The sequence below is a fragment of the Rhineura floridana genome, chromosome 7 (assembly GCF_030035675.1).
Source record: "Rhineura floridana isolate rRhiFlo1 chromosome 7, rRhiFlo1.hap2, whole genome shotgun sequence".
In the NCBI taxonomy this organism is placed as follows: Eukaryota; Metazoa; Chordata; class Lepidosauria; order Squamata; family Rhineuridae; genus Rhineura; species Rhineura floridana.
In genome coordinates, this window is record NC_084486.1 from 39835219 (window position 1) to 39859134 (window position 23916).

General features: G+C 41.8%; 1 protein-coding gene across 5 annotated transcripts in view; it reads right to left on the bottom strand.

Moving 5' to 3' along the window:
- P4HA1 (prolyl 4-hydroxylase subunit alpha 1) overlaps positions 1–21127 on the bottom strand; it is a 46381-nt gene extending 25254 nt beyond the window's left edge. For 3 of the 5 annotated variants that reach the window (XM_061635313.1, XM_061635314.1, XM_061635312.1), the window contains exons 1-8: positions 20873–21039; positions 12867–12988; positions 11292–11388; positions 10649–10800; positions 8798–8935; positions 7436–7678; positions 1862–2070; positions 1544–1720 (exon numbers count right to left, since the gene is read on the bottom strand). In XM_061635313.1, the coding sequence (XP_061491297.1) occupies positions 1544–1720; positions 1862–2070; positions 7436–7678; positions 8798–8935; positions 10649–10800; positions 11292–11388; positions 12867–12988; positions 20873–20898 (1164 nt within the window). In that variant the 5' untranslated portion in view covers positions 20899–21039. The other 2 variants (XM_061635316.1, XM_061635315.1) reach the window with 2 other exon arrangements.
- Positions 21128–23916: the final 2789 nt, after the last annotated feature.

Below are 23916 nucleotides of genomic sequence, written 5' to 3' on the forward strand. Positions count from 1 at the left end.
AGGCAATCCACATCTGGTTTCACTTTAGATAGCTTCCCAGCTGCTGATACAAGTCTGAAACACAAGATGTGACCATACGTCTAACCAGTTGGGCACCTCTTCCATTCCATAAAAGAAGGTGTGCCCACTTGCCTGGTAAGAAGCAGTGCTGGACATTGTGCTCCTAATCTGAAGTGGGGAAGAGTTACAGAGTGCTAGTGTGTGCTGCTTCTTATCTTTCAAGTGCACCTTTGATCAAAACAGTGAAAGAGAGACCACTGGGACAACCTCTCCTTTCCTAAAAGGAGGGTGCCCGTTTGGTTAAAACAGGTTGCAACTCACATGTTTCTATTGGCCAGGTCAGTGCCTGTTCACAAGCTGCTTATGGACTGATGTTGACAAGGCAAGAGCAATGCATGGGAGACACATATGCTGCTTTCAACACAGCAGGCACCTGCTCCTTTGGAATATGAGAGGCATCCCCTGGAGGCCCTTGTATCATAACAGAGATCCCTTTGGAGCAATTTCTCACTTCCCAAAGAGGGATGTCTATAGTCATTCTCTTGACTGAGGAGACAGACATTCCCTGACCAGGCTGTGAGGGAAGGTTTGTTTCATGGCTGAGGAGGGGGAAAATCCCTCATGAATTTATTTAACCAGGAGTTAGGAATCATCTGTTTACAAAAACCAAATTAAATAACTAATCTTGTTTACATACATATATAAACCAGTTTTTATAGCTCTATAATGGGTCAGTCGTACATTTTCTATTTTCCTAGGGGAATGTAATCTCTGGATCCATTTTTAAAAGAACTAATATCTGCTGTGGGTGTCAGGACGAGAAACTATAATGACTATGTAATCAGTCCTCCACATTAACTAATCTCACTTAAGTTTCTTCAGACTATCTGTAAAGTGACTGCAAAGAACATAGCCTAAGTGGAGTTTTATTCTGATTTCATACTGCATTATAACTTTATCATTGCAGAGAGGTAAGAAAGCACATTATTATCTACTGCCGTAATAGATATTGCCACTTAAAACTGAATCTGAATCAATACTTATAGTTTGCAAACAGAATTAAAAAAATTAAAATAGTAGAAACGGTAGTATATTTATCCAGAGGTAGTTTATGTGTACTGCAAAGATTCTGAAGTTGTACTATGGTTTTGTAGGACTGTCTTTCAAATCAAGGAATTTATATATCCTACCTAGCTTGTTGAGAGATCCTAAGAGACCTGGATAGGAAGCTAGGTCAGCCTATTTGTCAGTCTAACTCAGTATTGCCTAATGTGACAGGCAGTGGCTCACCTGCTTTTTTTCTTTTATAAACTGAACTTATAAAAAAAACTTATAAAAAACCCGAATATGCCAGGGATTGAATAGGGATCTTCTGCATGCAAAGCATGTGCTATAACACTGAGTTATTCATCAGTTCTCAATGTCATACAGAGACAACATTTCATCACAGAATTATCAGAAGTAATGTGTGCCATCATGAAACAAGACCTGATCACAGGAGTTCATATCATTAAAAGAGTATGGACAGATTTAAGTTCTTTACCCTTGGTTTTGCAAGCTCTTTCACAGTTTCTATTTCTTCATCAGAAATTATTTCAAGGAAGCGAACAATCCGAGGGCGATCCCATTCGTCCTCTTGTTTAACAGGACCCAGTATGTACCTAGGATTCCCATTCCCATCATAATAGCGGCAAAAGAGTTTCTTTTGTCTTCTTGGAGTCTGAAAGTTTGAAACAAAATATTAAACATTTGTAACTAAGTGCATACATATCTGAGAAGATATAGATAACTAGCTGCATCAGCAGATTTCCATAATGTATTTTTAAGCAGTTTTTAAAAAGTACATAATGACATTAATTACCATTTTGAGACCCTCACCACGGCACAGCATTTCATACTTCTGCCTTTCTGGCAGATTATCCTTGGAAGATCCCTTTTTCTGGGTTTTAATTTCTTTTCCAGTCTGTTCATCTGTTTGGGCAATAGACTTGTTTGCTTCTTTTTCTTTTTCTTTAGCCATGATATATTCAAAGTATTTCATGTTGCCATTTGCTCTCTGATGTTCTGGATCTATTGGAAATAAAGGAAATGCACACAGATATCTTTACAGCTTTTTGTGAAAGCAAAAACTTTCAACAAACTTTCTTTTCACAGCTATCTTTCATTTTAGGCATATGCTTAAATCTGAATATACCAACCACTAACCCTGTCATGTTAAATCAGCTGTTTCAGTTGGAATATATGCATATTCTCATTATTAAGAGACAATACAAATTCCTAACACAAAGAAATAAACGAATAAATGACACGGAATGGAATTTGTGGTAGTTTCTTCAGTTATGAATCTTCCCCTAAAATAACTCAGAAGAATGAACACTTCTTTAAATCACTGTAAGCCTTGTGGGTTGTTTGTGGTGGTACAAGTTTTAAATTACTAAAAAAAAATGTTTGGCTCTAGAGATATGTAAGAAACGCTGATCTAGCAACCGTGTCGAGATCCCGACGCACCTCTGTGTTCCACAGAGTGACAAGGGCTTCAACAGGGTCACCTGCTCTATCTACTGGGAACTCCCCCAGGGCATTCAGGAATCCAATGGATTCCATTAGGCTCCGGGGGCGGACCATCATAATCTGTCCACCACCCCTACAGGGAAGGATCAGAGCCATACGTCTAAACTTCACCAGGAAGTGATCTGACCATGACAATGGGGTGACATCCATTCCCCCATCTCCAGACCACCCCTTCCTCCATCTGGAGCAAAAACCAAGTCGAGGGTGCACCCTGCCCTATGTGTTGGGCAACTTGAGACAGCCCCATGCTCGTTATGGAGGCCATGAAGTCCTGAGCTGGAACACTAGAGGCAGCCTCAGTATGGACATTGAAATCACCCAGCATTATCGTTCTGGGCTCTTCCAACGCCACAGCCGAGATGACCTCCACCAGCTCGGTCAGAGAAGCTGCTGGGCAGCATGGTGGACAGTACACCAGCAGCAACCCTAGTTTACTGTCTCCTCAGCCCAACATCAGGTGCAGGCCCTCACAGCCAGCTCCAAGACAGAGTGGTTTCCTGGTGACAGAGATGGAAGTTCTTTAGACCACAGCAACTCCTCCCCCCCATCCCTGCAGCCTATGCTGGTGCAGCACTGAGTATCCAGGTGGGCAAAGTTGGGTCAGATCAACTCCTTCAAGCTCACCCACCCAGGTCTCGGTAACGCACACCAAATTGGCACCTTCATCCACAATCAAGTCATAGATGAGAGTGGTCTTATTATGTACCGATCTGGTAGCTGAACTTGGTAATAAAACTAGAACTTGACATTGATGCATTATTATAACTGACGAAAAACACAACTAACGCACTGAACAGAAGGTCATTATGCACCAAACAGTAGTAAGCATCTGATTCTACTTGTAAAACACGATGCACAAGCAGATTGACATTTACAACAGGTTATATTAATCAATGCGGTATTTCCAACAAGGTGTTCTGCCAGCAAAGCAAGAATGTTATGTAGGTATTGCAGGCCAATGTGGCAATCCAGAGGTTTTAAGACAAGGTGCTTGAAAGACAGAAGTTGATAGTAACAGAATGAACTTAAGAGATCATAACAGGTGTGTCCCTTTTTTTAGATAATTTGAAGCAAAGAATAAAATTAGTCTTCATGCTAAAGTACTTTTAGTATAAGCGAATAGTTTAATTTTTAGTAGCAATGTAAATAAGAACAGAAGATGAGGAACCTAAAACTAGTAATTGAGCAGAATATGAAATGGGGACTGACTGGACACTGGCTTTCAGATGTCTCCCCTCCACAACCCAGTTTCCAATGAGACTAAACTGGACCCTTCCAGAATCAATGGCAATCTAAAATGGGTCCATTGGGGCCCGCAGAGATTTCTAGGAACCATCCCCATTGCCTCCCCTCACTGTCTCCACTTTCAGCTTACCAAGGCAGCCAAAGGGCAGCAGGAACCACCACAACTGGATCTCAGGGTTCACATTCTGCTGCCCAAAGCATTCGAGTGGTGGTTCCGAAGTGAAACCTATGCCATCCTAACCCTAGTTCCTCAGGAATTTGGGGAAAAAAGGGAGAGCAAATAGGAGCAGGCTGCAGGCCGGCCTCTAGGCCCTCTTGCATTCCCTATCATGTCAACAGGGGCATACTGGGGGCACAGCCTCATCTATTTGGAATGGATCCAATTTATATTCAGAATTGTTTCAAATGCTTAAAAGTTATAACCCCGTGTCATGGTCAGATCACTATCTGGTGAATATAGACCTCTCAATGCCACACAACCTCCGCAGGGGACAAGGACCTATTAGGATGGTCCGCCCCAGACGCCTGATGGATCCTAAAGGATTCTTGAATGCGCTGGGAGATTTGGAGCTGACTGAAGGACGCCCGGTCGAAACCCTGGTGATGGAGTGGAATAGGGAGATCACTAGGGCAGTTGACCAGGTGGCTCCGAAACGTCCTCTCCCCCTGAATAGAGCTCAGATAGCACCCTGGTATACACCACGGTTGCGAGGTCTGAGACAGGAGGTGAGACGACTAGAGCGCCGGTGGCGGAAATCTCGCTCTGAAGATGATCGGACACTGGTTAGAGCAGCAATAGCTGCCTACCAGATGGCAACAAAGGCAACAAAGAGGGAATTCTTTGCTGCCTCTATTGCGTCCGCAGAGTGTTGTCCCAGGAGGTTGTTCCAAGTGGTCCGAAGCCTGGTCGGTCCAGTTGCTCAGGAACCCATGGAGCACTCTAAAGCCTCATGTGACACATTTGCTAAACACTTTGCCAATAAAATCGAGCGTGTGAAGAACATGATTCCGCACGCCGTGGATACAGGAAGTGAGCCAGAGTCGGCCAGTTGCAGTCCGGTCCGATGGGATTGGTTTCAGCCCCTCCCCTCTGAGGAAGTGGACAAGGTGCTCTCTACTGTGAAGCCAACCACCTGTCTGTTTGATCCTTGCCCCTCGTGGCTCATTATGAGCTGCAAAGAGAGGCTGAGCGAAGGGATCAAGGCAGTGGTAAATGCATCCTTGGAAGAGGGTGCAACGCCATCAGCCCTCAAGGTGGCAGTAATAAAGCCCATCTTGAAAAAGTCCTCCCTGGATCCCCAAGAGTTGAATAACTTTCGCGCCCAGTCTCTAATTTACCATTCTTGGGCAAGGTGATTGAGCGAGTGGTGGCCAAACAGTTACAGACATACTTGGATGAAGCAGATTATCTAGACCCATTCCAATCTGGTTTCAGGACTGGACATGGAACTGAAACAGCCTTGGTCGCCCTGGTGGATGATATGAGGAGGGCGTTAGATAGGGGAGAATATACCTTCCTCATCCTCCTGGATCTCTCAGCGGCTTTCGATACCGTCGACCACGGTATCCTTTTAGATCGCCTGGAGGGATTAGGAATAGGGGGCACTGTTTTACGGTGGTTCCGTTCCTATCTTTCAGACAGGCATCAACGGGTGGCATTGGGGGATGAGGTATCAGACCCTTGGCCTCTCAACTGTGGAGTGCCACAGGGTTCCATCCTCTCCCCCATGCTATTCAACATCTATATAAAGCCGCTGGGGGCCATCATCAGGAGATTTGGGCTGCAGTGTCACCAATATGCAGATGACACTCAGCTCTATCTCTCGTTTAAGAGTTGGCTGTGGACACCATGTCCAAGTGCCTGGAATCAGTAAGTGGATGGATGGAGGGGAATAGGCTGAAGCTGAATCCCGATAAGACTGAGGTGTTGCTCGTGGGAGATAAGAGGAGGTTGGGAGATATAGACCTGGTGCTTAATGGGGTGAGGTTACCCCTGAAGGAACAGGTCCGCAGCCTCGGGGTCATTCTTGACTCCCAGCTGTCCATGGAGGCTCAGGTTTCAGCAGTGAGCTGGGCAGCTTGGTATCAATTACATCTGATACGGAGACTGCGACCCTACCTTCCTGTCCATCTACTCCCATGGGTGATACGTGCCCTGGTCTCCTCTCGCTTAAACTACTGTAATGCGCTCTACGTGGCGCTACCCTTGAAAACGGTCCGGAAACTACAGCTGATACAGAATGCGGCGGCACGTTTGATTAAGAACAGCCGTCACCGTGACCATATTACTCCGGTGTTAGTAGATCTACACTGGCTACCAGTTGCTTACCGAGCCCAATTCAAGGTGTTGGTGTTGACCTTTAATGCCCTATACAGTTTCGGCCCACTTTATCTGAAGGAGCGCCTCCAGCATCACCAGTTATGCCGCCTGACGAGATCAGCCACACAAGACCTCCTCTCGGTCCCACCAGTTAAAACTGCTAGACTGGTGCGGACCAGAGAGAGAGCATTTTCAATTGTGGCTCCCACCCTCTGGAATTCCCTGCCTTCTGACCTTTGCCATGCCCCCTCCCTGATGGGGTTCCGTCGGGCCTTGAAGACCTGGCTATTCAGGCAGGCCTACAGGATCTCTGGAGTGGATTAATTTTTATGCTGTTATTAACTGGAAGGGGTTTTTTAGACTATTCATTGATTGTGGTTCTTTTATATTGTATTTTATTGTGCAATGTACGTCGCCTAGAGTGGTCGTTAATTCGGCCAGATAGGCGACTCATAAATAAATTATTATTATTATTATTATTATTCAAACAAAATCAGATTTAACGGAGCAATTTTGAATCAGATACAGGGTTGGTGTGTCTGCCAGTCTTTACGTGAAAATAAAGACTAAATCTGGTGCTGAGCTTACATTGATGGTCTAAGGATATGTCATCCTCTTGTACTGAGACTGTGGCTACTGCCATCAGTGCTGCATTTGAGCCAGAGGACAAGGCTTATGGAGCAAAGCAGCACCACTCACTAGCACCTTACCCTAAAGGCGGGTCAAGTGGCCAATCCCCCAGAAAAGATGGGGAGAATACAGGTAACTGGAGCACAGCTGGATTATCTCAGTCCTGGTTGCCTCATATAGGATACCACTGTTGCTGGCAGAAATACTATAGCTACGTCTAGTTTTGCAGACAACACTATTCATGGAAGTTCACAACAAAACCTTAGATCCTGAGATAAGTTAGCTTAAGAAAATTCATGGAAGGCAAGTTTCCCTGTGCCTCCTTCTTCCTGCAGCCACTTGCACCTACCAATAAGCCTCTCTGAAGGATCAAGAGATGGGAAACATTCCTTACACGAACTTCCTTAAGTTAACATATTACAGGATCAAAGTCTGTTTTGTGGTAATTCCCCCCTCCTCCAGCAGCCCCCCATCCCCCATTGTTCAGGAGGGTCTCCTGAACACCCATATTGCTTTTGGGGAAGCATAGCTAGCTGCAAAGGGAAAGTGGAGACAGGAAAAAAAGAACTGCATTACTCAACATCAGAGATCTATGGTGCACAAGAGAAAGGTCTTCGCAGAAAAGTAGTTATTGCAACACACTGGAAATATTTATGTTCTTTAACATACCCAACTCAAGTAGCCGCTTTGTGAGCATCACTGCTTCGTCCAGATCCCCTTGCTGGTACACAGCATAACTCAAGTAGTCGAGAACAGAAACCTTGTCAATAGAAGAAGAAACCTCTCCATCATCCAGCTGTTTCAGAGCTTGCTCCATCCATAGCTCAGTATGGTAGTAGTCTGCTTCAGTGTATGCAATCTTGCCCAGCTCAAAGCAATCTTCGGCTGTTAGAAATGTCTTATGTTTCACTCCTATAGGAAAAAAGAAGCCGTTAATCTTTAATCAAGGCTATATTGAAATTGCAATACTGAACTAAAGCTGCACTGTTCTATGTTTATTGGCTTTTTAATGACTCAAAAGCCGATGATAAAAAAAATTATGCAAAACTAGCGCTAACCAAAGCTATTTAAACTCATCTTCTTTATTACAGAACTGTACTCCATTTTTGGTGGTTATCTGGTTCTTCTTTGTACATTTATTGGAAAACCAATAAAATATATTTACACACACCCTTTTTATTTTGTATAGACTGCAATTAACTTTAAACTAGTGCCAAATATATTATATAGGTGCATTTACTACTTAATGTATTATAACCGTTTTTAGATGTAGATTCTAAGGACCACCAGGAAAACCAATTCAAAGAATGTGCCCTACTAAATTTTTACCTTTCCTAAATCCTACAACAGGGGTGGGAAATCTCTCCTCCCCCCAAGAGGGCACATTTCCTCAGGTGTAATGTGTAGGGGACCAGATCCAAAAGTGGGCAGAGTACCCTACACTCTCAGTCAACAGCATACACACAATTGCAATTTGCATTGAGGAAAAAACTCCCATTTGCTCCAATGGGAGGGTTTTCTCCCAATGCAAATAGCTGGCCCTAGGCCAGAGTAGTGGTGGTAAGAACAGCTCTAAACCTTTGTCTCCTACTGTGGTCACAATCCAGATCTGACCCCCACCCCAACAACCTACAAGTGCATTGCCAAACAATGTATTTATTTTAATGGATCCTTTTTTGACAATGCAAATTCCAGGCATGGGCCCCCAATCTAGATTGAGACCCTAGTATGGAGGTAAGGGGGTGTTAATCCTTTGCCCCCCCAACGCAACTGGGGAGACAAACACAACCTATAGCTATGGTTTGTGCTAAAGAATAAGCTGGTAATTAAAAATAGAGCATGCAAAGGAAGGGTAGGAGGGAAGAAAAGAGTACAGCATGCAAGTATAAAGTTCAATCCTATAGCAACAAACCATAGTTCAACATAAGTGAACCAACTCTCCCTCCTGATCCATACGCACACACACTTTCTGTAAAGTTTTTTTTCTTAAAGACTTCCCTTCTATACTTACAAAATTTATCAAAGTTTTACCTGGAAGATTTCCCCTTGAGAGAGTGTCTGTGTCTAAATTATATGTATCCTGGAGCCGTAAGAGAGCTTTGGCAGCACCAGTCTGATCTTCATCGTTAGGAAAATACTGGCGCTGAATAGTCATGTTGGAAATAAACCCTAAAGAAAAAAAGGTTTTAGAATCAGAGAATTTAAAATTGGGAGGTACTTTGTAGATCATCTAGTCCAACTCCCTGCTCAGTGCAGGAATCTTCATATTTATTAGTTCCTCCAGGGTAGGATCATGTAGCCCAACAACATCTGGAAAACCACAACTCCTATAAGATCCAGCCAGCATGACTAATGATCAGGGACAATGCAAGTTGAAGACCAGCGATATTTGGAGGCCTACATGTTTCCCATCCTTTCTCTACATGAATCCCAATCTCAATTTCATTGCCTCCAGCCTGCCATCTACTCAGCACCATACCTCCTTTCCTGTTTTGTCTGATCCTTTATTCTCCTTTCCTGCTATTGCAAACACAACACTGAGTGCCCCATTGTGGGGTAGAAGGGCGGGATAGTAAATAAATAAATAAAATATAACCTACAGCCTTTCCCAAGTCCCCACGTCAGTCCCCACATGTTGTCGGACTACAGTTCTCATAATTCCTGACCATTGGCCATGCTGACTGGAGCTGATGGGAGTTGTAGTCTAGCAACCAAAAGGATGGGAAAGGTTGACCTAGCAGGAATCACAGCTTCTAACTCTTTTTCCTTTAGATGCTGAATACAATTTTGATTTAATAATGATTATTGCATCAGATACATATTCTGCTTAACTATGAAACAGTGCTCAAATACATTTTTTCTAGTTCATCAGCAATTATTTGAGATACATCTGGCCTAAAAAAGATTTATATGTATTAGTGCGGTATCAAACTTTCGATGGCAATTTTTTTAATCATTCAAAGAGTGGGGTGGGGCACTGGATGGAAGTAAAGTTTGGAGAATTTTCTGCTGGTTTTTGGTGGGGGTACACTCACCTTATTTGACTGTATAAGGTGATGGAGGGGTTCTTTATGTCTCTTTAAACTTTTTTGCTCATTCACAGCAGCACAAAGCGCTCAGCATACTGGCTTCCAGCTCAGCAGCACTGCCCAGGATACCCATATGACTACATGACATTGCACAGTCCCATGGGCATCCCAAGAAGTGCAGTTGACCTGGAAACTGACATGCAGAGACCTATATGCTGCTGTGATCTAGCACAACACTTTTACTTATAAAGTTTTTTTAAAAAATAAAGACCCTTCATTTACCTCAAACAATAAAATAAGGCAAGTGCAGCCCACATAACCCTGGAAAATTCTCAAAAATTTGTATTGCCCCTCTAAAAGTTGCAGAAAATTGCTTCCCAATTCACAAGGGATGACCCTGTGAAATTGGGAAGCAAGCTTTTGCCCAGCACTAGTTTATGTTATCTAGATTATAGCATGCTGGTTGAGTTACCTTATTGAGATTACACCCAATTTTTTTATTTTTCCCTTCTCCCATTCCTGCCATAAACACACACAACAGAGTGCTACAACTCCATTTCTATTAGCCATAAAGACAGAGATGGACTTTTAATCTGACTTCTAGTGATACCACATCACTAAGCCAAGTTAGTGCATGCAGATACAATTCCAAATCTCACTGAGATTTCAAGCCTCCCCAATGCGAAATTATTAATATTTTAGGAGATACCAGTGAGTTCATGGCTAAGAGAGAATTGAAATCAGGGATTTCCTGGCTTACAGCTCATTGTAATATCCACTAACCACATTAGCTCTCAGCATCTAAGCCAATCTTTGGTTTTGTAAGACTACAAAGGCTTTTAAAAAAACCTACCATCAGACATATCTTTCAGGACTAGATTCTCCAGCTCACTCCACTCTGTGTTAAGCCGCTTCATTAACTTGAATGCATTCACAGGATGGCCCAAAAATCCCTCTGGGTCTTTTGTTGCAGTGTCTGTCAGCTTATCCAGCTTCTCTGCCCACCTACAGAGATAAAATGGAAGCTAAATATTTTTACTAAGTCATTATCATTCACAGTAGTGAACTGATATCTGATACCTTGTATGATTTCATAATTTAAAGATAAATAAATTATACAGATTTTTAAAGTTAATACACCTAATTTTTAATAATTTCTTCTTTACATTTTAAATTTTGTAAAGTCACTTGGAGATTCCCTACATATCAAGCGACTAATAAAATGAATAATTAATATTTATTTATTTATTAAAACATTTCTATACTTTCTCCAAAGGTTTGAAGTAATTTAGATTAATGAAGAAGGAAAATTTAGAACTTATGCTAAACTTTATTATCCACAGCTCATATTTAAATTCTGGACTGCTTTCAATCAAAGTTTTGCAGAAACAGCAACTATTCTTACTCCTACAAAAAGCCATAAATTATTTGGCCTGGGGGCAAATTTTTATGCACTTAGGGAGGAGGCACCACTAAATATTAGTATTAAAGCTTACTTCTTAATCTGTTCCAGCTTGCTCTCTTCTGCCTTGATATAGTCTTTCAATGAAGTCACCAGGTCTTTCTCAGTATTTATCAAATCTGTCATGTGACCTAAAAAGATAGTTTAATTCAATCATGCCTGTGATCAGTTATGAAATCTTAATGTGGTTTTAAAAAAACAACAAACCAAATGCATGAACGGTTTGCAATTACTTTACATGTTCTAATGATTGCAAAAAGGTGTTAGGGAAAGCTTTCTCCCTACTGTGGAAGTTTGAAGTCCATTGGTTTTGCCATGTTAGCAAAATATAATGTCAGTAAACGTTACCATTGTGACTGAAGCAGAATGTAAGTTGTAAGACAGCAGTCTGTTTCACTGCACTAATGATTTGCAAATATTGCAAGATCATTTCATATTTATTTGCTTAGATTACATTGCCCCTGCATACTGTCCCTGTGGATTTGGATTTTCCTGCATTAGTGAGTTTCTCAGAGGCAGTTTTATAACACATTGAGTGGTAGTTTTGCCTTCAAGGACTCCCTTCTTCCCCAAATTACTTTCTGTAGCACACAACATATTTATGGATAGCCAATGAAAAGGGGATTTATAACTGAATACTGAACTGATAAGCAAACTCCTTGAGACATTCTCACTTTTTCTCTCTTCTGGGAAAGCAACATCCTCCCCACTTTGAAACCCAACTTGTTTTCTGTATTTCTCTGCATCCCCCAACAGATCAGACAGCAAACCACGGCCATTACACCATAAAACAAATTCCAAATGAAATACCCCTGCCACTTACTAGTTTCACATTTCCTTGGGGAATGGAGAACGATGCATTTACACTTCTATGTTTTCAAGTGTCAAATATCTCCCATCTCCCATTTATTTGTTATTATATCAAACATTTTGTTTTCAGTGACATAATATTATACAAACAGTTCAAGCATTCTTGCCCTAGAGCCATTTCCAACTTTACCATTTAAAAAATAACCCATGTCAATAGAATTATTGACTTATAAAAGCAACTGTACAGTTGGTCACTTGCTAAGGAGGAATTTGTACGCTCTTCTGGCTAGACGTATGCCAGAATCATCACTCAAGCAAACTTGTGACAAATACAAGTTGTAGCAGGCAAAAGTTTTTTTTGTACTTATTTGCAAGATTAGGTTAGATGCAGTCATCTTACATATTCAACATATCTGAGTGCATCACTAACAGATCTTAATACATGTGTGGTAGGATCTGCACCCATAAATAGTCCTCCACTTATAAATAAAATACAAACATTATTCACCTAAATGGTTAGTACTGCTATCATCTTTTTTTAAAGGACAGCATAGTTTAAGTATTTTTCAATTGCTTCTTGAGTACTTTTTGCTGCTTATTACCTGGGATTTTTGTGTTTTTTATTTAATTTTATATTTTATCGTTGGTCATGTTCTAGCTTTATTGCTTTCACTAAATGTTGGAAGGTAAATGAATAAATGTTATAAATAAATAATGAAACTCAATGCACCACCTTTTGCATTATCGTTACTACATTATTCAGAAGGGCTTGACAATTCTACTCAAAAGCATTGCTTACCTATTGAAGTGAAGAAATCTGTATGGGCATAAGTAGAGGGCAGCAGAACACAAAGGACTAGAAGCCACCATGACTTTGTAAGCATCATAGCTCCCCTACTCAGTTGATGCCTTAACGCACACCTAAAAGAGAATTAAAGTAACACTTTAAATACAGTACTGGAAGATGGAGTACAGTTTTAACAATTACAATGCATTTAAAACAACAACAGCAATACATAGGCTATAGAACCAAAGAAGCAATTTACATGCATGTAACAGAACTATGTGCACAAGAAACCACCTGTGCAGCAGCTTTCTTTACACATGTATGTCTGGATTATGGTGAAGAAAACGAGCCTTGTAACACATTAACAATCATTCATGAACATTATTTTTCCCACATAACGTAAGACACAAGATCTTTAACATTTCCCCAGAGCTATCTGTTGTGCTGATGGTGTTTGCACTTCTTCTGTAAATGAAGGAGAGAGCATGGAGGCCCTTTTCAGTGTTCTTTGGCATTTAATCTTAGCAGTATGCAAGGACAAAACAACTAACTTTATGTATTTTTTTTATTCCGTTTCAGTACTATTGCATAATCTATAAATGTTTAAAATATAAACTTTTACAAAATGTAATTCAGAATCAAATCTCAGCTATGCCTGGAGCCTTGGCTAATACTTATGTTCTCAGATGTGCCTCTCCCCTTGACACATTTGAGTATTTGCTGCACAGATACACAGTGCTCAAGTGTGACACTGTCTTTCTTTTAACACATGAATCAGTCCTCAAGGCCAGAGCTAGATGTTACTGGTTATGCAAGATAGCTTAACTTGAAGAAATAATAATAAATTCACATATATACGTTAGAGAGAAAAGCTACATTGCTTCATCTACTTTTCTGATATCAAAAGGATCATGTCCTGTAGATAATAACATGAATTAGACCAAGCTTTTCAAGCCTACACATTTGGAATGGGCAGATGTTATCATGCTTCAATTCGCAGCAGTTCACAGTAAATCAGTCTGTGTGAGCAGTTCACAAAATGGTCAGAAAAGCAGCTCAGTGTCTATAAACATACCACCCCTAAATAAATTCTTGATATTATTTGCGAGAGGCAGGAATGAGCTTTGAAGCACAACCAGAAGAGAAGAACAGATAAAAGCATATGAGGCATCAAATAGATGTTCACACATTCTCATAACTAAAGTTTCTCAAGCACATACCTAACCAGATTAACCCTGCATTTTCTTTTGATGGGCTCTCTGCTTATAAGAATAAACATGAGGGCAAAAGCAATTCAATAATTTTTAATCTAGGTAAGTACTCTTGAGAATAAACTGTGGAGTTTGCTTCTCAACGATGAAAGGAATGGTCACAAATTGTTATTATGTTCAACAGTTGCCTGATAAAAATGATTAACCATGCAATCCTAGCCATGTCTATTCAGAAGTAAACCCTACTGAATTCAATGGGGCTTACTCCAGGTAAGTGGGTTAAAATTGCAGTCCTAGTTAACAAAATTATGAAGGTATCTGGGGAGTCCAGCTACATCAATGGAAGTTGAAGATAATATGCTAGCTTCCTTACACTCGCCCTACTGTTGCCTTCTTGTTGTATGATCAAGGAGAAATGTTTACATAAGTGTTCTTCAGGTTAAAAAGGGGAAATGGTTGCAAGGAAAAAATTATAATCTTTGTGTGTGCAAATACTGAATTTCAAAATAACATGAAGAGGTGTCAAAATCAAGCAAATAGGCCTGTTTCTTCTAGCTCCCACCAACAGATTCAGACATGGGACTCTCGGTTTGATTATTGCCAAGGGCTCTAATCCAAAGGTTAGCAAGTGACTTGAACATAGCTCAGGATACAGCTCCCATGTGAGGAAACAAGGCATGAAGCAGCATGATTGCTTAAGTGAAGGCATCGTTGCAACATTTGACACGCTCCCAGCATCCCCTTAATAAAGAACAGAGTGGGCAGAGCTACTTTTGCAGGGCACTTCTCTCAGCTCGGGACTGGACAAGAAAGCAGACAAGAAATGCCTATGGGTAAGCTGGCTACAGACTCAGTGTGTTCACACCTGTGCCACTGACGGCATGCCTGGAGGGATGGGGACAATTCTGCTAGATCATCTTCAGGCCCCGCCACTGACACCCCATTCTGAACTGTGGGCAAGTTTGCTGCAAGAGGTGGGCTTGGCTACAGATCAGCCACCTTGGGTGGTATGATCAGAGGGGCTGACAGTTCAACCCCTTAATTCCCGGTCAGGATCTACCTCAGAGGCAGGGCTGTCAATGGGCAGACTCCTGGGCTCCTCCCCAACATCCTCATCCACCACGCCCTGACTCCTGGACCCCTCTCCCCTAGATCCCAAGCCACCTCTCCTCATACCAGTCCTGCCAAGAGTTCTCCATGGGGCTTCATGATATTTATAGATTACCAAAGAACAAAGTGCTACTAGTAAGCAGATATTTACTAGGTAAGTTATATCAGTACTTGGATTCAATGAGCAATACTGTGCACTGTCATGACCCCCAAACCTAGCCTCTCATATTATCCCATGGAAAAAACATATGAGGATGAAATACAGGCTACTCCACTGGAGAGGGTCCTCAGGACATCCTCCTGGGTCTTCCCAAGCTGATGTAGCTCTCCCACATTCCTCAGATGACCCCAGTTCTTTTCTGAGACAACACCTTCCAAAGCTCAGCCAGCAGGACCATTGGCAGCTGTTCTGGGTCCTGAACTGCTAGAGACTTGCCATAACCCACTTGCCTTCCTGACCTTGCTTCCACTTCCTTTGTGAGCCCCAAGCCCCAGCAGAACAGTAGTTCTGGAAACAGTAGTTTCCCGGAAAGAAACATACAACAGTAACATATCACAAAATATAGATGGCTAGCCATGTTAAGCTGTTACACAATTGAGTACACACACATACCTGTGCACTAGCACTACATATTTATTATGGAATAAGCTTTTGCTGTTTAAGCTTGTGGTGCAACAAATCTGCTACTCGTTAGGGTGCCACAAGACACACTTTTTACATCATAAGAGAAAAGGTATGTCTGATGGTAGGTGAACTTGTTTGGGAGAACCAAGTGACCTTAGGTGTGATTCACATATCCAGAAAAAGAAAAACACCTTCCTAACTTAACCTCATGCAAATAATGCTTTGCTGTGTTTCAAAGCTCTATCATTAAAATGGAAAGAATACGACATCCACTCCTACAGGGCTTTAGTCAGATAAGAGTCAACCTCTTGACTTCCTTAGTCACCAATTTTTTAAAAAAATCAGTTCAGGATGAGTGGAGTCAGTGCACTAAACCTTCATTCATGACCAAGAGAGTGCTGCTATGCTTTTCCACCCAAGGCCATTCATGTACATTTTCTTTTGGGTACCAACAGAATAAAAGCGGCATGTCAGTGTTGTTGGGTGGGAGAGAAAGATGGTTAGTTCTACCAACTAATCTTGAAGATTCAATCAGAATGTGTCTTAATTTTGATACACATCAGTCTGGAAATTTAGGGGCAGGCAGCTCAACCACCTCCACAGTCCATCCAACTGCCTTTGAAAATGTCCCTGATTTACCTTTACCTTCCCCACATTGACCTGTTGTGCGGAGTGGATGTGTGTTGCTCACCCACATCCTTAGATGGCTAATAGCAGGACTTGGTTGGTTTGACCCTCTGTTTTATTTTTAAGGCATCAGCATTTAGGTCTTCACCACCTACTGTCCCAGCCTTAATATACCTCTTCTGGGCAGAAGCAGCTTGTGCATTAAGACGATGCTAAGAGTTCCATTCTGTCAAAACTAGCTGCCAGAATCACCAGCAAGCCAGCCTTAGCTCCGGAATATATGTTTTACCTAAACCTGTGAGATTATAATCCTCAAGTAGTTTGAAAATCACATGCAAACATAATGTGGCCTTTCAAGGTAAGGTAGCATCAGTATGCTGATGACACACAGCTCTATTTCTCCTTTTCATCTTCTTCAGGTGAGGCTGTCGTACTGAACCGGTGCCTGGCTGTGACAATGGACTGGATGAGGGCTAATAAACTGAGGCTCAATCCAGACAAGACTGAGATGCTGCTAGTGGGTGGTTCTTCTGACCAGATGCTGGATGTCCAACCTGTCCTGGATGGGGTTGCACTCCACCTGAAGGAGCAGGTTCGTAGCTTGGGGGTTCTCCTAGAATCACCTCTGTCACTTGAGGCTCAGGTAGCCTCAGTGGCACGGAGTGCCTTCTACCAACTTCGGTTGGTGGCCCAACTACGTCCCTATCTGGACAGGGATAACCTGGCTTCAGTTGTCCATGCTCTGGTAACCTCTAAATTAGATTACTGCAATGCACTCTACGTGGGGCTGCCTTTGAAAACAGTTCAGAAACTACAGCTTGTGCAAAATGCAGCGGCCAGATTGGTAACAGGGACCAGACGGTCCAAACATATAAAAACAATTCTGGCCCGCTTGCGCTGGCTGCCTTTATGTTTCCGAGCTTGATTCAAGGTGCTGGTATTGACCTATAAAGCCTTACACGGCTTGGGACCACAATACCTGATGGAACGCCTCTCCCGATACGAACCCACCCATACACTACGTTCAAGATCAAAGGCCCTCCTCCGGGTGCCTACTCTGAGGGAAGCTCGGAGAATGGCAACAAGGGAGAGGGCCTTCTCAGTGGTGGCCCCCAAATTATGGAATGATTTGCCTGACGAGGTGCGCCTGGTGCCAACACTTATCTTTTCGACGCCAGGTCAACACTTTCCTCTTCACCCAAGCATTTTAGCATGTGTTCTATATTGTTTTAAATTTTTAAATTGTGTTTTAAATTGTTTTTAAAAGATGTATTTTAAATTGTATTTGTTTTTAGTTATTGTAAACTGCCCAGAGAGCTTCGGCTATGGGGCAGTATACAAGTTTAATAAATAAATAAATAAATAACCATCATGCCAGTAAAAAAGTAGAAACTAGATTTTAATTTATTACCAAGAATTTGGAAGAATAGTTTCACAAAACTGGGATTCATGCAAATTTCAATCATATAACCCACTGCAAAAAGTCACCTTACCATTAAGAATAAAACAGTAAAACACCTTGAGCTTGTTACAAATGTAAGAATGTATTATGAAAGAGGTAACAGAGATTGATAACTTGGTCAGGCAGCAGAGCTTCAAGGTAATCCTACTTTCCAGTCGTATTTTGTCTTTAGAAGAAAGGCCTCAGTTATACTGAAGCTGAAGCTGCCATAAGTATCCAGCTCTTAGAGATTAAATATTTTCAGGAATTGGAGGGCATTGGGAACATTCTGTTTTTAAAAAAATGTGGACACAAACATGTATTTGTAGTATTGGACTATCAGTCCCAATGTCAGTTATATCCTTTGGGTTCAGATATAAATTCCATCTGAATTGACATCACACATATATAAAGGATGCTCATGTTTGCAAAAACAGAACAGGCAAACAGTATTAAACAGTTGGGCAATGAGGCATGTAGGATTTTACCAATCATATACATCAGTGCTGCTGGACAATTATTAGCTGGACAAGCCTCTGATTAGTTAGTAGAAAATATAAAGTAAAATTCTTGGAGCATCAGTAGTGTTTATTTTAGTGTGAGCAGCTTTACTATCTTGCTTCAAACTTTGAACTTTTCTAAACTGAACACACAGGATTGTATCCAAAGGTAGTTCTACAGAGAACAGACCCACTGAAGTTCATAGACATGACTAACATAGGTTCCTTAATTTCAGTGGGTCTACTCTGAGTAGAATGCAGTTTGATGCAACTCACAGCATTTTTAGAATGGCATATTTGGATTACTTTTTTTCTTTCTGGGCCTCCTCAATACATTCATTCATCAATATCAAAATGCAACAACCGATCAAGACCCAATGCCCTATGGGAATGAAAGTGACAGTCCAGATGGTGCAGGCCCTAATGTCTTCCTCACTTGCTTTTTTCATCCTCCTGCTGCTTCCCCCAGGGCAGCTGGTTGTACATGGGGGGGGGGGGGCTGAGACAGTTCAACTAAAGCAGACTCTGAGGTCTTCTTTACCTGCCTCCCACTATATGCCAATATCATTTCTAAAGTTACACCACTTTCAGTATGGAACAGAAAGTGATTTAGTGGCATGAACATTACACAGCCTTAACTAGATGGTCTGTTTAAAAAGAAAAAAGTCATACAGCTTGCCTCTAGTAATTTAAATGAATTTTGCAATTAAGAGAATGTATGAATAGCAAATAAACTGATGCAGGATCTCTTGTCCATATAGCCTTTTATGCTGCATGAGTTTCAGGAGTCTCAATTTTCCTTTGCTGTTGAAATCTTATATGTAGACCTTGAGAATTACAGATGTACATTCAACATTGTATCCAAGTATGATGCAATGCTAAATTCTCAGAAACTCAAACTGAAGACTAATCAACTAGCTTAAAGCCCCTGATAAATTGGCAAGGAAAAAATAGCCTGATCTTACATAATCCTACATTTATAAAAGCTCAGATTTTTCATGTCTATGTGACCCGCTTAAAAGTGCATGCTATTCATACTTGGTGAGCATGAGTAACAGTCAGCACAAATAGCTCATCTCCAGAAGTTTGTGAAGCGAGCAAAAGGTTGATGAAAGAATGCTACTGCCACGTATTTCACCCTCCCCCACTCACGTAATGGACACTTCATTTGTCTCAAAATTCTTTCCAAGTGAAATCCAATAAAAAATACCAAAGCCTTTTCAACTGCAGAAGAAACAGTTAAGTTTCTGTATAAACAGCCCTCTTTTGCATTGGCTCTTCAGTCCATTCTTATGTTTGTTCCCTCTTGTTTGCAAAGAGATCAATTTACAGTGTGTGTGTGTGTGTGTGTGTAGAATCCAGATCGCGCATGGCTTGCTGAGGAACTTGCACACAAACCAATCCTATTCAAAAGTTGTGTCTAATTTGCTTCCGAAATAACTGAAATTCAATGCATGTTTGGCTAAACATGAAAGTGAAATTTATACTTAAGAATTTTTTTTAAAAAAATTATTGAATGACTAAGCCTTGTATGCATACTGGTATCAGGACAAGGAGCACATCAAGACTTGGATTAGTATCTTTTCCAGATGTCTAACAGCCAGAGATAAGAGATTCTAGAAGGGGGAAGGCCTCAGATTTCTTCGCATTCACATAACTCTACTCATTATAAACTACTCATTATACAGACACTTAAACTACTCCTCATACAGAAAAATGAACGGATCTAAACTGTTCTGATAGCAAGAAGAAGAGTAAGAGCAATCCTGAGGGTGGGATTTAAAATACAGACCCACATCCACATCAGCTCCAAACTCATTTCTCCCCTGGGGCATAGACGGGGTGGGAGGGAGAAATCTCTGCATGCCTTTGACAAGACTGGACTGGACTCGCAAGTTGCTACTGGGCACAGTTACTTCCAGGAAACCAGAGAAGTTTTCTGAGAGGGGTAGAGAGCCTATCAAGTCCACAGCACCTTCCATCAGCTTGGCTGTCTTGGTACGAACCTCTTTGCCAAAGAAAGGGAAGAGAAAGCGCCTGGCGGAAGGAAGTGGGGAGATTCCCAAGCAGGAGGGCGACACTGGGACTCTCCAAAAAGCACGTCTCTCATCAAAGGGAACGGGGAGGGCAAAGATGGGACAGAAAAGTAGCGACAAAGGAGAGGCTTCGTGCTGTTTGTTAAATGAGGTAAAATGTACTCTGTGTGGAGGGTTTTTAAAAACGTTGTAAGGCCTTACAAGAGTACATACTTTATGGAGGGTCCCAATGAGGAAGTTTCCCAAAACGCTGCTGCTGGAAAAAAATAGGGGAGGGGGGAGCAACGCCAGACCGGGAAGCATTTCACTTCTCCTGGGAAAACAGATTGATTGATTGATTGCTTTATTACGGTCAAAGACCAGCAGAGCTGGGAAAACAGAAAAAGAAACGAAGAGCCCCCCCCCCTCCGGCGGATGCTTACCCTATCTCAATGTCGAAAGGAACAGAACGCAAGCCAGAGAACTCGCCTTTTATCGGTCGACACCTCACTCATGCGAAGGAGTAAAGGGAGTGGGGTTGATAAAAGCCCGGCAAGCTACCCTCAGAGAAAAGCTGCTGCTCCCCTTTCTGTCCGTCCCGCCTCGCAGCCACTCCGCCCAGTCCCAGACTCCAAACAACAGGCCCCTTTCGGAATGCTTACACGGGCCGGGATCCCGCCCACCGGCCCTTGGAGGCGGCCCCTCAGAACTCGGCAGCAGCAGCGGCTGTACGTGAGGCCGGTCACAGCAGCGGCACCCCCAATTATTGCGCAGGCGCAAGCGTTAGCTTAATACCCCCCCCTCAATGCCTTTCTTCATTGGGGCTGGCAATTGCTGGCCGATAAATAGACATCTGTGCTCTCCTTGAGTTTGGGGAGACTTCTCCTTAAGGAGGGGGGGGGATACGCGTGTGTGACAAAGTTGTGACAAAGGAATTGCAGTTCTATGCTCACTTAGGTCCCATTGGAAATGAGTGGGGCTTATTTCTGAGTAACCATGCATAGCAGTGTGGTACATAGCGGGGAGAGGCTAAATGGGTGCGCTGGGAGGGGGGAAGGTTGAAAAAGTATGACTTTATGGCCTCCTCCTCCCTACCCCACACGTAGGTATCTTTTCCTGCCCTCCTGTAATAAGGATTGCATCCTTTTAGGGCAGGTTCACACAGTATGCTAGCTACTGGTTATCTCATAACTGAAAGAATGGGCATTCGATGGTTTCTGTTCAGAAATACTCTAGAGGTGAAAGATTACTCCAGAGAAGGGCTTAATATTGTGACTGGATCTTTCCGATACTGCAAATGGGCTGTTGGCAGAAGGATATTTTTTTTAGTTTATTGGATTTCCTCAGAAATTTCCTCTGGATTAAATGGGTTAAAAAAATACAGGCTGGCATTTTGATGCCAGTGATGTCATATGGTCCCTATGAAAAACTTGCATGCACAAGGAGCACTCATCCTACAATAAAATATCCATCTGGAAGCACTAGTGCAAAGGTTTATGAGGGTGTCTGTGATGGTTTGGTGTCATACAATGCACAGATGACCCTGTCCACCATGTCCACACGTTGAGCATGGACATCTCGGCAGGAAAAGCCTATGCTTGTAGAATTCCACAGAAGCTTGAACCCTGTGCAACTGGGATTCCAGCTCCTATAAAAGCCTACACACCTAGAAATCTACCTGTATAGGCTTCCCCTGCTGATCCAGCCAACCTGGAGATTTGCAGGGAGATTGGGGCTGGAGAAACCACATGTCAGGGCAGGGCTAGCTGCAGGGCCCCACTGCCTCTTCCATGTGTGGAACACCTTCACACATATAACGGCTTATAAACACAGTTTCCTTACCCACAGTTTAGCACAGAAAATAACTTTCAAATAAACGGTGTTAGAAGCATTATATATTAATGGATGAAAGTTCCATCTATCTTTCTGCCAAGGAAGCTGGGCATTTCCTTTATCGCAGACACTGCACTAGCCTTGTTTTCTATTGTTATGGAGAGATTTATGTGAACTGTTTTCTCACATAATCCTATTAGCCTAGTGGATTAATTTGGTAGTGTTTGCAATTTCAAGAAGCTAGTGAGAAACACTCAAGCATAACCCAACAATGTTGTATATTATTTATATTACAAGTGTGCCATATTCTCTCAATGGCTCATTTTTTATTTTGCATGCAGGTATGTCTTTTAATTAAATGTTTGGCAACCTTTTTTACCAACTTTGAGGGCAAACAAAATAAATAAAGGTATGGCACTATACTTTGTAAATACTCTCTTTATTTTTGAATTTAGTATAAGCATTCATCAATCGGCGTGCTTAAGCAACAAATGTCACCCTCAGGGTGACTGTTTTAAACTGCACAGCTTCAGAAGCTTTGTGTAGCCTTTTGTCCTGTAAATTGTTTGAATGTTGCTATATTGTTAAGTGGAGCTGACTCTTCATCTTATAAAATCAGCAATGGTTGCAGTACACAAACAACTGGGGGAGGAGGGTGAACCATCTCTAAGCTCTGATGAGTATATAACTGACACAGGAAAATTCCGTACTTATCAGAAATTAATTTCCTAACAACTGCCCATTGATGAGACGTCAACCAACCATTTTGGACTATTAACTCTGCAGAACAAAGAAATGATTAGCTGAAACTATGATCTCAGATTCATGGGATAGTATATAAGACATACTGTAGTGTAATCAGAACTATATGGGCTAATTTGTATGGAGGCTAACATGGGCTGTAGATGTGAAGGATCCACTTCAGGATAGACAGTATTGTGTGTACTAGATGTGCTTTGTTTCTCTTTCAGCTTTATAATTTTGTGAAGTTGCATGCAACCAGGATGGACTACAGTCTTCAAGGGAGGCTCCGAAGAGATTCACAGCCTGTGTGTATTATTTGCTATTCATGCACATTATTCTCTCTTTAATTAATCAATTGCAAGATTTATAAACTGCCTTTTAGGATTTTTATACTCACATGGTAGCTTCCATACAATATTAAAATACAAATAGCCCCCAAAGAAAAAAGAAATCAAATATGAGCAAATATTTTACAAACTCATCATACACCAGTGGTAGAGCATCTGCTTTACATGCAGAAGTTCTCAAGTTTAGTCCCTGGCATCTTCAGGCAGGGCTGGGAATGCTCTTTGTCTGACACCCTGGAGAGCCGCTGACAGTCAGTGTAGTCAATACTGAACTAGAGGGACCAATGGTCTGACGAGGTATAAGGTAGATCCCTATGTTCTCACACCAAAAAAAAAGGAAAACCACAAAACCAGCCATAATGATAAAATACCTAATCAAGCCAATATAATACCATTTAAAACTAGATAAGCCTTACAAACCTTATAGTCAACTATACTGAAGCATAATGCACTTTTCTCTAAATTCTGTTCTTATTTTATTCTGTTCTAATGCCTACCCAGGAATCTGTGAGTTTTATTTAAGGTATGATTAATATCTAGGTTATAAGCCAGGCTTTGAGTTCTAAAAAATGAGGAACAACCTTCCTTCTTTATTCTAGAATTCTAGGT